A 17,201-nucleotide genomic window follows, 5' to 3' on the forward strand; every position below is an offset into this window, starting at 1 on the left:
CATAGTACCCTATCTAGACGATCTTCTCATTGTCGCTCCCTCAGTCTCCCGCCTCAGTGCCGACTTAACAAGGTCTCTAGAAATCCTAAAATCATTGGGTTGGATCCCAAATCTAGAAAAATCGGACCTTCATCCCTCCAGGAGGAAGAAGTTCCTAGGAGTCCTTCTGGACTCGGAGGCGAGGAGATACTTTCTGCCCAGAGAACGTCAACTCGATCTGGTACAGAAGATAACGGCATTCAGAACCCTGAAGGCTCCTACTCTACGACATTCCATGTCTGTGCTGGGATCTCTAACATCTTGTATCCAGATGGTACCTTGGGCACAAGCCCACATGAGAATCCTCCAAACCCATGTCCTATCATCCTGGGACGGTCAGCAGAGTTCTCTCTCCAAGAGAGTTTGCCTTCCCAATCATGTCAAGGTATCCCTGGCATGGTGGCTACGGGTTCGAAACCTCCAAAAGGGGGTCAGTTGGGATCAGATCCCACTAAAGACACTAACATCGGATGCCAGTCAAAGGGGATGGGGAGCTATAGTCGAGGGAACCCATTTCCAGGGCACCTGGGGCCCAGACATCAGAGCAAGCTCTTCAAACTTCAGAGAACTGAAAGCAGTAGAAGAAGCATTAAGAGCTGCATCCTCCCTTGTTCAAGGACACCATGTCAGAATATATTCCGACAACATGACCACGGTAGCATACCTTCGTCATCAAGGAGGCACAAGATTCAGGAAACTAAAGACCTTAGCCTCAAACATTTTTTTTCTGGGCAGAGAGACACGTTCTCTTTATCTCAGCAATTCACCTGAAGGGGTCAGCCAATACCCAGGCAGATTTCTTGAGCAGAAGGGATGTGCATCCAGGAGAATGGTGTCTGGACCAGGAGGTCTTTCTCTCCCTGATTTCCAGATGGGGGATCCCAGAGGTGGACCTTTTTGCCAACAGTCAGAATGCCAAGCTGCGAACTTATTTATCCTTAAATATGACAGACAAGAGCACTGGGCATGGATGCGTTCTCTCACCCATGGAGGTTCGACCTTGTTTATGCATTCCCTCTGATCCCATTAATATCGAAAACTCTACAGAAGATCCGATCGGAACGAGTTACGGCGATTTTGATAGCGCCAACATGGCCAGGGAGGAGTTGGTACAGCGCCCTGTTAGACATGGCTCAGGAAGGTCCAGTGTGTCTACCTCAGAAGGAAAATCTTCTTAGTCAGGGTCCATTGCTGCATCCAAACCTTCACAGATTGAATCTTTCAGCATGGCTTCTGAGGCCGAGATACTAAAGGCAAGAGGTCTCTCAGATGGAGTAATTCATACTCTCCAGAACAGTAGAAAACCCATAACAAATGCCATTTATGCCAAAATCTGGAAGAGGTTTTCATCGTGGTATCTTCCAGACATTCCTGATCCATTTCATCCAAATATTGCCAAAATTCTGGACTTCTTGCAAAAGGGTCTAGAGTTGGGTCTTAAGCCTAACACCTTAAAGGTACAAATTTCAGCACTTAGCTCCTATTTCGATCAGGATCTAGCCAAACATCGATGGATCAGGCGCTTTGTTACTTCAGCAACTAGAATCCGTCCCAGAGTTCTCAACAATACTCCTCCTTGGGACCTTAGACTCTTAAGGACCAGATTAACTCGAGATCCTTTTGAGCCTTTATCTCAGATTTCATTAAAGGTTCTTACCCTAAAAACGGTCTTTTTAGTGGCTATTACCTCGGCCAGACGGATAGGAGAACTACATGCCCTATCCATACAAGAGCCTTACTTAAGGGTAACATCTGATAGTATAATCCTGCGTCTAGATCCTACCTTCCTACCTAAAGTAACATCAGACTTTCATAGAGGTCAGGACATAGTGTTGCCTTCATTCTACCCAGATCCTTCTAATGTGAAGGAAGAGTCCTTCCACACTCTGGATGTCCGCAGAGTGGTGTTACATTATCTTTCACAAACAGAGAGTTGGAGGATTGACCAAAATCTCTTCATTCAACTCTCCGGGAAGAACAAAGGCAGAAAGGCTACGAAAAATACTATCGCCAACTGGATTAAACAAGCCATATCTCTGGCATACTCATCCCAGAATCTACCACCTCCTCCATCACTGAAGGCCCATTCTACACGGTCGGTGTCAACATCATGGGCAGAGAGGGGTGACTCTTCTACGGAGCAGATTTGCAGAGCTGCCACCTGGTCATCAGTACATACGTTCACCAGGCACTACAGGCTTGATTTCAACCGGGATTTAACTTTCGGCAGAACAGTTCTGCAGGCGGTTGTCCCCCCCCTAGAAATTATTTGTTGGTACTACTCCAGTACCGCTGTCGTGGAAGGTGACTGGAGAAAATAGAATTATTCTTACCGTTAATTCGGTTTCTAGGAACCTTCCACGACAGCACTAATTTCCCTCCCTATCTGATGATTTTATTGGATGATTCCTGCACTTAAGTGGTAACTATACATACTACTGTGTCCAGAAAAAACACTGGGGATGGCAGGAAGGGGAGGGTATTTAACCTCTTTGTGTTTCCTGTCCCCCATTAGGGCGGGGAGACATCCTCCAGTACCGCTGTCGTGGAAGGTTCCTAGAAACCGAATTAACGGTAAGAATAATTCTATTTTTCTGTGGTGGATATTTTCTAGTGTTTTAATACTGACCGCATAGTTCTCTGTCCTTTTCTTTCTTTTTAGCTAGAAAGGCCTCCTTTGCTAAATCCTGATTTCAGTCTGCGTATGTCATTTCCCTCTCCTCTCAGTCAATATTTGTGGGGGGCTGTCTATCCTTTGGGGATTTTCTCTGAGGCAAGATAGTCTTCCCGTTTCTATCTTTAGGGGAAGTTAGTCCTTAGGTTGTGTCGAGGTGTCTAGGGAGTGTTAGGTACATCCCATGGCTACTTCTAGTTGCGGTGTTAAGATCAGGGTCTGCGTTCAGTACAGGTACCACCTTCTCCAGAGTACATCATATGCTGCTCCTAGGCCACCAGATCATAACAGAGACCTGAGAGACGGATAGTAATATTCCCAGAGGAACACAGACAGTGGGAGGCCGGGCTAAAAGCAGAAGATTGAATAAGAATGGAACGAAGGAACACGGACTAAGGCCTAGAGATGATGTGAAGTGGCACTGAGAGCTAATGGGAAATTACAGTGAAAAGGAGCAAAAGGAAGACCATTTAGACAGCGTTGTAGTTACAAAGCGTCTAGGCTAAGTGGTCACCATACTGGAACACACACTCCTAAGGAGTGAGACACATTGTCACTGCATGGAATCTGACTCTTGCTTAACTGGACTTTGGAGACGTTGTGAGGAAAGATGGAAGCTCCCAAGATAGTTTGCTGGGGTGTACCGATAATAGAGAGAGGCACTGAGAAGAGCTGAGCAAATCCAGAAAGGAAGGAAACGTGTGTGATGTTATATAAAAAAATCATATAAAACTGTAAGAAAAATATCTAAAATAATTTATACCATACATTAAATGGAAAATGAAAATTGAAACTCCTGGATTTCTGTTTGTGCTCATCATGATTGTCACAAAAAATGTAATAAAAAGTGCGTAAAATATCTTGTGTACCCGAAAATGATGATCATAAAATCCTACAGGTCGATGCGTAAAGAAAAATACAGCTTCATTAATGGAAAAAATAAAGTTAGTTCACAGAAAATGGCAACAAAAACCAAATATATATATTTTTTTAAATGGTAGGACATGTTTTTTTAACCACTAAAATATTTTTAAAATGTATTTAATATTGCTGTAATGGTACTGACCTGGAAAATCCTACTGTGAGGCCACTTTTATAGCACAATGTACACCATAAAAACAAAACTGTAAGCAATTGTGGAATTTTTTTTTTTTTTTCACAATTTCATCCCACTTAGAAGTTTTTCTTGTTTTTCAATGTATTATAGGGTAAAATGAACATCATTCAAAATTACAACTTGTACCTCAAAAAACAAGCCGTCATACAGTTATGTTGATGTAAAAATTAAAAAGTTCAGGTTCTTGAAAGAATAAGGGTATGTGTACACGTCAGGATTTCTTGCAGAAATTTTCCTGACAAAAACTGGACATTTCTGCCAGAAATCCGCATGCGATTTTACCGCGATTTTGACGCGTTTTTGATGCGTTTTTGGTGCATTTTTCCCAAATGCATAGAATTGCGGGAAAAACGCAGAAAATCCGCAAAAATAATGAACATGCTCATTTTTTTACCGCGATGCGTTTTTTTTGCTGAAAAAAATGCATCTATGTGCACAAAACATGCAGAATGCATTCTAAATGATAGAATGCATAATGTATGCGTTTTTAATGCGTTTTCATAGCGTTTTTAGCGCGTAAAAACACGAAAAAACCTGACCGTGTGCACATGACCTTAGAAGGGAAAAACTAAAAAATCTTGCACTCCTGGTTAATTGAATTGGTAGATGTTTGGCGATAAAATCATCGCTATCTCTTGACTGTACTAGCAGTGTTAGGATCATCTTGGAGTCAGTTCTTGCACAAGGCAGCAACATGACCTGTATCTGAATCGTATTTAAATATAAAAGTCTCAGTATCTTGGAAAGATCATGTTCAGGAGGCTTCCATTTAGCTTCAAGTATTTCATTTGTCTTGGCGGCTTTTTTTTTGTTTGTTTGTTTTCATTCTCAGTCCCAGGAATCACATAAATTCTATTGTTACTGATTCCCAAATTATACCACTAACTGGGTGCTTAATGGTAGATGGAATACAATCCAGATACATGGCTTTTCCAATTAATCATCTTCCATATTTTATTCCATCACTTCCAAATAGGGAGATTTTGGTCTCCTCACTCCAAGTGGTTCTGTCCCATTTTCCTCGGTCCAGTTCACATAGGTTTTAGCCCTCTCTAAAGTTTTCAATCTTTGTATCTGTAATAAAATAAAATAAAAAGATTTTGTGCACTTTTAGGCTGGGTTCACAATTGCGTTAATGGCAATGCGCTGACGGCATCCGTTACATAGCGGCACTAACGCTATGTAACGGAAGCGTTAGCGCACCCATTAACTGCCATCATGTAGCGCATTGCTAACGCATGTCATAATCGGCATGCGTTAGCGATGTGCCGTCATTCTGTGACTGACCCTCGGACGCAGTCTGCAGCGTTTTCGGGTCCGTCACCGCTAGCACAGATAGAGCATCTGCGCTAGCGCGGTCGCATAAATGCGATCTTTTTCAGCACTTGCGTTAACACAGTCTGTTTAACGTATGCGTTGAACAGACTGCACTAACGCTATGTGAACCTAGCCTTAGAGAGTCAATTTTCTAAAGACTGATAGATGATTTCTATCTGTTACCTAGACAGACCTTTATTTCCTTTGTGCATCTTTTCCTACCTTTTTTTGGCTTTACCAATCCGTGTAAGCAGCTTTGCTCGCAGGTCATATTCCAGTATTGAAAAGTTGGATCATATCTGATTGTGGTTTTTTTCACTCATTATTTAGCTATATGTGTAGATACAATTTGGGTGATTGAACATTACATTCAACAGTTATATTTCCAGAGATATACATCAGTTTATGGTATTTTAGAAAAACTGGAGTTACGGTATCTCAGATGACAAAGATGCACTTTTTCAACAGTTTTCAGTTATGGCCACCAGTGTAATTTGGTGTTCATCCACGGTTTCATGGTAATTGAGTGTTCCTTGGAATCTACTTACTGGGCTACTAGTCGATTCTATAGGGTCGAAAAATGAATCCTGGATTATTGCCCTGCTTGGGTCACCAGCTACTTTTTTCTTTTTTAATGTTGTAAGAATCCGCTCCTACATCCACCCAATCCCTCAAAACAAAAACAAAAAAAGGTTTGATTCTTTAAAATTTTAGATATGTCTCAATGCTAATTTTCAGCTTGCTGCACAATAGTCTACTTTTAAATATAGCTGTGTTAATTTATGACCGGTGTCAAAAGATAAATTGTCCGATGTGTAAAACTAGATTTAGTTTTGAGCCACAGATTACAAGCGCTAGCATTTATGAGCTGCATTTGTTGTCTTCTGTTCCTCGGAGTCCAAGCACATTTGGTGTGGGCCTGTACAACCGTGATCCAGATTGCACTGTAGTCTTGTTCATGTACACTGGCCCGTTTTATGGGGTCAGCACAATTTCCTTTTAATGGTGTCTGAGTCATTTTCCGCATGCTGCGCTGCAGACTATACCTTAATTACTGCAGACACAGATAGAGCTATGTATGGGGGCAGGGTGGACGTGTCACCGCCGGCCGTCTGATTGCAAGTATTCATCTCTGCTCTCTGATTGTCGCGCCAATTAGGAGTAATCTGCAAGACATCAATTAAAATAAATGACCTGCAAGTTGTACCATTGCTCCCAAGTACTTGGGTGGAACGTAGCTTGGAATTAAAGGCAGGCTATTGCCAGTACTACCACTAAATCATACTCTAGATAGAAAACCGTCGGACTGATCGGAATGACATTTTCTGCTAGTTTACGAGATTGGAAACCTGTATCCTGCAGTTACTTGATAGAAGTCAGGTCCTGGAATTTTTTTTTTTTTTTTTTAACCTTTTAGATTATTTAGATTTCTAAAGCATTGAATAGCATAAAACTTTCTACTACTGTCTAATACAATCATGGCTTAGATAGCTATACTGGGAAGATCTGACCTTTTTGAATAATGAAGTTCACATGTACCTATTCCGGGCTGCAAGGAGTTCAACAAGTGAACAAGACTTTTCATTCTCTGACATTTCCCAGAAAGGAGAATATATATCATTTTGTAGTTTCTGCGAAGAACACATGTAAATGGATACAGCTCCTACTGTTGCGGGTAACGTTGCTCCTCACGAAGATATAAATGCTCAGTCAGTACTGGGAACAGACTATGCATTACCTGGCTTTGGCTCTTTGGAGGATTTAGACACACAAACTATTCACACCTGACTGGGTCAAAGCCAGAGGCTCAATGAGACTTCTGTGCAACTGAGCCTGAATGAAGCCCTGCAGGGGAAACCAGCTGCCGCTCCATCTCCTGCTCTACGTCTGGTTGGGGTTAAGCTGACTGATTCCAAAGACCTTTCAGAGTTTTTGTTTAATTTCACCCATCTGTTCTTGGAGATAACCGCAACAGATTTGTGCCCTCTAGGGCCACAAACGTTACCATTGTGTCCTGATGGCTGGTATCTTTACACATTTATTTTTGAATAATACCCAAGAATATATTACTTTTGAGATTTGTGTATAGTTCCTGTATTTTTCCAGAATTGTATAAGTGTGCGTGTTGTACCGTTATGTAATACAATGAACAGAGAGATGTGTTAGGAACACCTGGTTCTTTGGCATGTATTCTCTTCTGCGGTCTCTGCCCCGACAGCATTCTGGCACAGTATGCCCAGTATTGGCACTTGCAGCACCTACATTGGCAAATCGACAATGCACCGTCTTTCTATGCTCCATTGTATATCCTGCGTCTTGATTTGACTCTTTGTTTAGAGATAGATTGGTATCCAGAAGGGAGGATGACCCTCTGACATGTAATTGTATCTACACCCAATATAATTGTTTGCTCTTCATTCAGCCGAACATTTTATTTGTTTCCTATTGTTTTAGAAAGCAATATTGGAATGCTTTCAAGATCCATTGTTAATGAGCGACTGTGTGATGACAAGTGACCTAAATAACTCGCATTCTTTTTCATTTTGCAAACCAGATCACTAATTGGCATAAACAAATGCTGTTCTGATTCCTAGGGACATAGGGAAGCGATTGGAAGTCAGGCGAAAAGTGGAGCCCTGCAACGGGATGTCCAATTACATCAGCACTTTGGAGCATGTTCAAGCCCGGCTAACCTTGTCCTACAATCGCAGAGGAGACCTCGCCATTTATCTGACTAGTCCTATGGGCACGCGCTCTTGTCTTCTAGCACCTAGGTAACCACATTGCCAATGCGAGATGTTTCAGTGAGCCGTTATCTAGGTGTTTTCTTCTTTCTTTTTTTTTTTTCACATATTGAAAAACGGAATTTTTCTTCTAAACCGAACTGTCAGAACATGATGCTCCCTAAATGATCAGTTTACAATTCTCACTCTTAGGTTGTCAGCTTCGCTCTGTCAGTTCCTGCAGTGATGATAATATTGTATTATAGCTCAGAATGCCCAGTGTAACCAAGCAGAATGCTTCATGTTCAAAGATTTTATTGCAAATATTCCCTATGTGATAGGATGGATTCTGCTTTACGAATCCCTCACTGAGACTTCGTAGAAGTGCTGTCCAATGGTTTTCAGGTTGTCTTACTAGAGGCTTTCAGTAACATCATGGTTGTGAGAATGATCTAATCAGTTTGGGTTTGTTTTGTGTGCTAAAAACATTGGTTTCTTGGTCTTTCCAAATATTTCTTCAGGCCTCATGATTATTCTGCTGATGGTTTTAATGACTGGGCGTTTATGAGCACACATTCTTGGGATGAAGACCCCGCAGGAGAGTGGGTACTGGAGATTGAAAACTCAAGTGGCAACAACAACTATGGTAAGTTAAGATGAGTGAATTCAAAGTTTTTATTGAACATTAAATAATTCTCTGAGTCAAATATGGAGGAAGTTCAGATTTTATAGTGACCTTCTACCCAAACTGCTGTAGTTTTTTCTTTTGTTTTGTTAAGGGTTTATGAACAGCTTTGACAAGGAAATAAAGATGTTAATAATTTAGTTGTTACTTTTAGTTAACTCCTATAATGCAATTTCATTATCCGGGCCTTTGGTTAGTTTTTTTATGGGGCTAAGAACTTGCAGGTAGTTGATAACTACCTGCCTGTTGTCCTCGCCGATGAGATCTGCCAGCTCAGACGGTGACCCTCCTGCTACATTTCACCTCACGTCAACAGAGCAGCACCTTCTCTTCCTTTCCTCTACTCTGTCGACAGGTGCCACTGCCGACATCATAAGTCACAACCTGCTCCCCGCATTGAGGCAGTGGAGAGCTGGCGGTCAATCAGCATGACATCTGCAGAGACCGCACAATCAACAGAGCAGCATGGAAGAGAAGATACTGCTGTCAACCTGATTGCATGGAAAGCATAATAATCACTGTTAGGAGCAGTTCGTGACCACTCTGATCCGGCAGAAATCATCACTGGATAGAAAATGCAGGTAGTTAGCACCTACATGAATATAGGTTCTTAGCCCCATAAGAAACAAATATCCAAAGTCCCAGATAACCCCTTTTACGTTTGTGTAATTTCCCTTCTTTCACTCATTTTCAGACTTGGTAATATACAGTTTGATCCAAGTTCCAGATTTTTCTCTTGTGGGAGTGAGTCTTCCATGGTTGAATGTGGAGTATTTTTCTATCAAGATTGCTGCTGTCTTCATAAGCTCAAATATCAGAGCAATACTTATCTCCTTTTCATATACTTCCCTCCTTGTCTGTAGTTGTTAGTGTTTTCTATGTGATCCCAGAGATACTTTCTTCCCCCATCCATTCTCTGAAGTTCTGGGCACATCCCTCCTCCTTACAGCTATCGCTAACACAGAACAGAGAGCCTTCATAACCAAGCAGAAGTTCTGATGGAGTTGTAACATTTTTGCAAAGAGCTCAGGTCGATAAAATACTTCAACCATTACTGTTGCTACGGATGTTTAACACTTTTTAAATGAAGACAATTTAGAAAAGTGGTTAGCTTTGCATTTTGGAGGCAAGTAAGCAAAAAAACAATTCTGTGTCCCTGTATAATTCTGTGTACTACAGGGTGGGCCATTTATATGGCTACACCTAAATAAAATGGGAATGGTTGGTGATAGCAACTACCCGTTTGTGGCACATTAGTATATGGGAGGGGGAAAACTTTTCAAGATGGGTGGTGACCATGGCAGCCATTTTGAAGTCAGCCATTTTGGATCCAACTTTATTTTTCCCAATGGAAAGAGGGTCATGTGACACATCAAACTTATTGAGAATTTCACAAGAAAAACAATGGTGTGCTTGGTTTGAACATAACTTTATTCTTTCGTGAGTTATTTACAAGCTTGTGGCCACTTATAAAATGTGTTCAATGTGCTGCCCATTGTGTTGGATTGTCAATGCAACCGTCTTCTCCAACTCTTGACACTGATAACAACACCGCAGAAGAAATGCTAGCACAGGCTTACAGTATCCGTTGTTTCAGATGCTGCACATCTCGTATCTTCACAGCATAGACAATTGCCTTCAGATGACCCCAAAGAAAAAAATCTAAAGGGGTCAGATCTTGAGACCTTGGTGGCCATTCAGCTGGCCCACAACGACCAATCCACTTTCCAGCAAACTGTTCATGTAGGAATGCTCGGACCTGACACCCATAATATGTCATGACCATGACTAAGACCACCAGGTCGAAACTTGTAGATCGTCATTAGGTTCTATAGCCAGTGTGTACTGAGTGCTGGATACCATATACCATATTTTTCGCTTTGTAAGACGCTCCGGATTATAAGACGCACCCCAAATTTTGAGAAAAATAGGAAAAAACTTTTTTTAATAAATTGGTGGGGCGTCTTATAATCCATGTGTCTTATTACTTACCAGGGGTTGTGGCTGTGGTGGATCAGGGTCCCAGGGTCGTTGCTGGAGGCAGGAGTGGAGCATTGCTGCATGCTGGGACGAGGGGGTCTGCAGGGGGCTCCTGTGCTGCAGGGGGGCTCCTGTGCTGCAGGCTGGGATGAGGGGTCTGCAGGAGGCTCCTGTGCTGCAGGGCTGTCTCCGATGCTGCAGGGCTGTCTCCGGTGCTGCGGGGGCTCTGGCGACATTTTGTGAAAGGCCAGAGCCCCGGGCAGTTCGTCCATGCGTTCCTGTATGACTGACTCCGGGAAAATGGCTGCCGGAATCTCGAGATTCTCATCTCCCGAGATTCCGGCGGCCATTTTCCCGGAATTAGTCATACTGGAACGCATGGACGAACTGCCGGGGGGCTCTGGTCTTTCACAAAATGTCGCCAGAGCCCCCCGCAGCACCGGAGCCTCCAGCATCACCCGGGGCAGCAGCGGACAACCCCGGCAGCGGCGGCGGACACCCCCTCATCCCAGCCTGTAATGGTAAGCGGTATATCCGCTTTGTTAGACTCACCCACATTTCCCCCCAAAATTTGGGGGAAATAAAGTGCGTCTTACAAAGCGGAAAATACGGTATATGGATATATGTTTAATTTATTTTCATTAAAAGTAATTTTTTACCTTCACCACTCACTGGACACACCTGCTTTTCTGTTGTATCCATATAAATGGCCCACCCTGTATATAGATTTGATAGGCTTCAGTGATTATAAGCCCTGATGATTGGTTATAGTCACCTTCACACAGTTGAATGGTCTTGTTTTAGTCCCCAGAAATAAACCATTTACATTGTTGACTGGTCAAGACTAATAATAATTCCTCTTGTGGCAGCTTACCCGACTACAGAAAAAAGGAATAAAATGCCACTATGATCCCCAGTTTACAGTGTTGTTTTTTTAAATTCTCGTATAAGCCCAGTAGAGCAGGTTTACTGGTTGCTTCTGGAACTTTCAACACGTGCCTAAAAGTAGAGATGCAAGATAACATCAGGAGACTTGTTCATTTTCCATATCCCAAGTCATTTTAGGCTTAAATAACAGCCCTTTGAACTTTTACTCTGAAATGGAAGGTTAATGCTTTTCAACTCCTTTGTTTTATCAGAGAACGACAAAATCTTTCCCACACACATGGAACAAATTTCCTTGAATATTTTTTCTGAACTTGAAAAATCCCTAATATTAGTGTTTCAGTTGTAGATTCTAGCGCAGTGCCTCCTGCCTAAAAACATAAAGCAAATGTTTCCAAACCAATGACATCCCTTTGGTAAGTACATGGCAGGTTGTCAGCGCTTTCCAGTGGTGATTACATGCACGCAGCAGAGATACTGTCAGCTTTAGCCATTTGCATAGAGTGGAGTTGTACAGGCTGCAGATTTTAGCTATTGATGCACGGCTTATCAATTTTCGAGAAATATTTAAAAATTGAGGCTTATGGTTCAAACCTGATTCTTTCCAGATGTCACTTGCAGAATAACTGTTATTGAAAGAAGATCTCTACCTAAAATATATTCATCCAGGTTCATTCTGCATTCCTACATGTAAATGAATAGTAAAAATGTCAGATCAAGAGGGCAATGGAGTAATAGGATTATATTCCCGTAGAATGTAAGTCTGCAAGGACAGGGTCCTCTCCCCTCTGTACCAGTCTGTCATCGTAAATTTGTTTACTGTAAATGATATCTATAACCCTGTATGTAACCCCGTTCTCATGTACAGCACCATGGAATTAATGGTGCTATATAGATAAATAATAATAATATTCCAGGGTTGCATTAAAGGGAACCTGTCACCCCCAAAATCGATGGAGAGGTAAGCATTCTGTAATGCTGTAGATAAGCCCCCGATGTAAAGGTACCGTTACACTAAACGACTTACCAACGATCACGACCAGCGATACGACCTGGCCATGATCATTGGTAAGTCGTTGTGTGGTCGCTGGGGAGCTGTCACACAGACAGCTCTCTCCAGCGACCAACGATCCAGGGAAAGACTTCAGCATCGTTGAAACGGTCTTCAACGATGCCGAAGTCCCTGGGTAACCAGGGTAAACATCGGGTTACTAAGTGCAGGGCCGCGCTTAGTAACCCAATATTTATCCTGGTTACCATTGTAAAAAAAAAAAAAAAAAACACTACATACTCCCATTCCGATGTCTGTCACGTCCCCCGCCGTCAGCTTCCCGCACTGACTGTTTCAGCTCCGGCCGCAAAGCAGAGGACAGCGGTGACGTCACCGCTGTGCTCTGCTTTACGGCCGGCGCTGACAGTCAGTGCAGGGAAGCTGACGGCGGGGGACGTGACAGACATCGAAATGTGAGTATGTACTGTTTTTTGTTTGTTTGTTTTTTTTACTTTTACAATGGTAACCAGGGTAAATATCGGGTTACTAAGCGCAGCCCTGCGCTTAGTAACCCGATATTTACCCTGGTTACAAGTGAACACATCGCTGGATCGGCGTCAGACACGCCGATCCAGCGATGACAGCGGGTGATCAGCGACCAAAAAAAGGTCCTGATCATTCCCCAACGACCAACGATCTCCCAGCAGGGGCCTGATCGTTGGTCGCTGTCACACATAACGAGATCGTTCGCGGGATCGTTGCTACGTCACAAAAAGCGTGACGTTGCAACGATATCGTTAACGAAATCGTTATGTGTGAAGGTACCTTAACCCAGAGGTCCCCAACTCCAGTCCTCAAGGCCCACCAACAGGTCATGTTTTCAGGATTTCCTTTGCATTGCACAGGTGATGCAATTATTACCTGGGCAAGACTAAGGAAATCCTGAAAACATGACATGTTGGTGCGCCTTGAGGACTGGAGTTGGGGACCCCTGCCTTAACCTGAAAGAGGAGAAAAAGAGGTTAGATTATACTCACCCAGGGGCGGTCCCGCTGCAGTCTGGTCAAATGGGTGTCTCAGGTCCGCTCCGGTGCCTCCCATCTTCATTCCATGACGTCCTCTTCTGGTCTTCACGCCGCGGCTCCGGCGCAGGCGTACTTTGTCTGCCCTGGTGAGGGCAGAGCAAAGTACTGCAGTGCGTAGGCACCAGGCCACTCTGACCTTTCCGGCGCCTGCGCACTGCAGTACTTTCCTCTGCCCTCAACAGGGCAGACAAAGTACGCCTGCGCCGGAGCTGCGGCGTGAAGACCAGAAGAGGACGTCATAGAATGAAGATGGGAGGCGCCGGAGCGGACCTGAGACACCCATTTGACCAGACCGCAGCGGGACCGCCCCTAGGTGAGTATAATGTAACCTCTTTTTCTCCTCTTTCAGGTAACATAGGCGGCTTATCTACAGCATTACAGAATGCTGTAGATAAGCCCCTGATGACGGTGAGCTTACCTCGCCATCGATTTTGGGGGTGACAAGTTACCTTTAAATGGGACCTTTCTTTCCCTGATTTTCCCACCATTTGTAAACTTGCAAGAACCCTGACCATACATCTCACAAACTTTCACTTGTCTCTACTACAGACCACTGTCTTTTTTTTTTTTTTTTGTTCTGTAAGTAACTGTTACCCCAAAATTATGCTATACGAAGTATTACTAAAGTAAATGGCAGTTTATTAATAATAGTTATGTCAGTACCTATAAAAGATGTTTACTTTCTGTTTATTTTCCTCAGATTTTGCTGTTTGACTAGTTCTCTGCTCCTTTTCCTTAAAGGGGTATTTTTGTGGTGTTAAATTCCTTTAACTAGACCTCATGAAAATAAGTATGTTTGCAATTGACTTGCGCTTTCAATCTTCTTTCATTCTACTGCTGTGAGAGTTTTTATCTTAAATAGTGTACAGCTTGTTTCCAAGGAGCGCTCAACCACCAGAGCCTGGTCAGTATTCAAGGGAAGATGTTACCACCCACTATCCTGGTTGGCTTACCCTAGACCATTTATTTCAATACAGAAGTTAGCTGCTCACCTCCCTCCTGCACTCTCTCAGCTTATGAGCTATTGTCAGTTCTGTAAAGTCACCAGGCCTCCACCATCAGCAGCTTCCAGAGCAGGTCCCCTAATCATGGCTCTTACCTTCCTGAGCCTTTTGCTTGTTCAAACGCTTTATCTCTATGTGAAAATATAGTGAGAATGATGTATACTAAGAGCACACGCTGACAAATCGTTAATGTGTTGTAGCAGGACAAAGCGCTTGAATCCGGACGGTCATTCAAAAAAAGAGCACCCAAGCTCCAGGAAGTATGGAGACTGCAGAGCTCTGAGCTGCTCAAGAGACATCTTGAGATTACCGCTTTAAGGCATAGCTGTGATCTGTGACTACACTTTAGCTATTCTCTCTACAGCGAGTCTGAGGGAGTCTGAAACACACCCCCTGCCGCATGATTGGTTGAGGTTGCTGAAGCCCTGATCATGCTGCAGCTCTGCTTCCTCTGATTGGCAGCGGTGTATAAATGTCTATCAGTTTATCACTGGGTTCTTCATAGAGGAGATGATTTTCATTCTTCATCTGTTCCTTGTTCAGTTGAACGGTCTGTATTCTGTGCTCCTATGAAGATGTTGATCTTGCCTCTCTGTATAGTGTATTGTATATGCACAGTTTTATTATCTTCAGCATAATTGATCTTGGCATTTGGCAAGGCAGTTAATTTACCTTATCAGCTCTGCGCTGCATTTTGGTGACGTGTGCCTGTCTGTCTTCCCCTGTGTGCACTGTTTGTGTATTCATGGTGCGTGGGCAAGATAAGAAAAATAGGTTATTTATTTACTGCATTTTGTCAACCGTGTGATGGATTGAACCCACTCGATTTGACTTGTTACATTAGGCAACTCAGCACGTGGAACCAAGTGTGGAGAGGGGAAAACGTGTGGAAAGGGATCGGCAAGTTGTTATCGCACAGACACAGATGGGTCACCCAGTACAGAGCTCCAGATAGCTGCTTAATATTCACATGCAGAGTCCTGTCTGCTCACCAGACGCTTCCTTACACCTGAATAAGAGGATTCTTAGTGACAGGAGCTGTGGTTCTGCCGCTATACCCAGCAGAACACAGAGGCGCCTGTGTGCTGCGAGCTGTCATCCTGACTCTTCAGAAAATATAGTCTCGTTTACTGCTTACTCTGTCTCATCACTGCCCTGCTAGGGACTGGAGCTGCCAATCGGCTGCCCGCAATAAATATCAGCGGTCACTTGCTTTCTTGTCTAGAAAATAGTATTTCTGCCAGTTGTCATTTACTAGCTTTCCTTCTGCTTTATGGAACCTGTCATTGGTGTTATTTTGGTATAAAATGTAACTTTTGACCATTATTTGCCTTCTGAAATGGGAGGAATAATAGAGGAACTTTCCCCCGTTTAATCATGCCAAGCTGGCCAAATAGTGGCTGCAGAGCGGAGTAAAATGTCATTTTCCAGTTTCACCTTTCCATTAATGCAGATTTTAACCTAGCTGGTAAAGTTTAATTTGTGATTTAAATCCATAGGGCTGTTACCAGACATTTTTCCCTGGGGGCGTGTACTCCTTTTCCCTGTATGTTGCAACCTGCTTATGATTGGCCAATGTAATACAAGGGAACAAGTACACCCCCCAGTGAAAAAAATCTCTAACATTCCCCTTGGACTTAACATAAATTCTCCTCAATGGACAGGAGAGATTAAAAAATAAATAAAAACTGTGTTACTCGGCTTTGCCAGTCTAATTTGATCAAACTGGTGAAAGATCTTCTTTAACTAAACCGTAATATGGTGCTGCAGAATTAGGCGATGGACAGTTTCACATATCACACCTGTAAGTCCCAGCAGAGAGCAGGTCTAACCCGAAGAGACTCTTTTGTGAAAGTAACCTCTCTGTTTAGAAGCCGGGAGACAATTGCTGCCTCTGTACAAGCAGAAAGGTGCTTCCACAAGCCACATTTTTTAGCTTCAAATCTGCATCAACATCCACATATGGAACATGTATGTAGCTATATGTTTACTGTCAAAATTACTGGAAGCTATAAAATCTGGTTTCCTGAGCAGCCAATAAATGTTTTTGTTTTCCTATGAATGAAGTCCTAATTTAGAGTTGTCTGAAATCACTTGTATTATTCTGGCCAAATGAGGGTGGACCGTATTCTGCAAGCCTTAATACACTAATAATGAAACTTGTGTCAACAGTGATGTTATTGAAAGGGGTTATGACAAGTCACAGGTAAAAATCCTTCCTTTACATGGGTAACCCGAAACTGCAGTGAAGAGGAGCAGTATTAACAGTAGTTAGTAACTGACTGTAAGAGAAATCCTGAATTTCACAGGTCATCGCTTATATGTCAAACAAAGTTGAAAAAATTAAAATCCATGAAAACAAGAGCGTGTACTGTAATGCTCAATTAAGCAGCTTTTGTTTCATATTATGAGATGAACGTAGTTTGTGTCATGTCTCTGATTACAAATAATTATTGTAAAAATATCACTTTTTTTTTTTATAGGAACATTGACCCAGTTTATCATGGTATTGTATGGTACAGCCTCTGATCTGCCAAGCATTTCCAACCAAGTGGATGGTGGTGGGTGTAGAACCGTTGCATCAGGCCAGTCCTGTGTTGGTAGGTATTCCAGTGGTCTTTAGGAGATGGATATATAGATATACACATGGTGTATAGTGATGAGTAGGGTTGAGCGAAACGGATCGTTCATTTTCAAAAGT

General features: G+C 42.8%; 1 protein-coding gene across 1 annotated transcript in view; it reads left to right on the plus strand.

Annotated features, from left to right (window-relative positions):
* The window catches only part of FURIN (furin, paired basic amino acid cleaving enzyme), a 311,683-nt gene that overhangs the window by 283,751 nt on the left and 10,731 nt on the right, over positions 1–17,201 (plus strand). Inside the window, exons 13-15 of the mRNA XM_069766153.1 lie at positions 7,742–7,921; positions 8,392–8,516; positions 16,984–17,100. Of these exons, the coding sequence (XP_069622254.1) occupies positions 7,742–7,921; positions 8,392–8,516; positions 16,984–17,100 (422 nt within the window). The remainder of the gene's footprint in view (positions 1–7,741; positions 7,922–8,391; positions 8,517–16,983; positions 17,101–17,201) is intronic.

This window comes from Ranitomeya imitator, chromosome 4, assembly GCF_032444005.1.
Source record: "Ranitomeya imitator isolate aRanImi1 chromosome 4, aRanImi1.pri, whole genome shotgun sequence".
Taxonomy (NCBI): domain Eukaryota; kingdom Metazoa; phylum Chordata; class Amphibia; order Anura; family Dendrobatidae; genus Ranitomeya; species Ranitomeya imitator.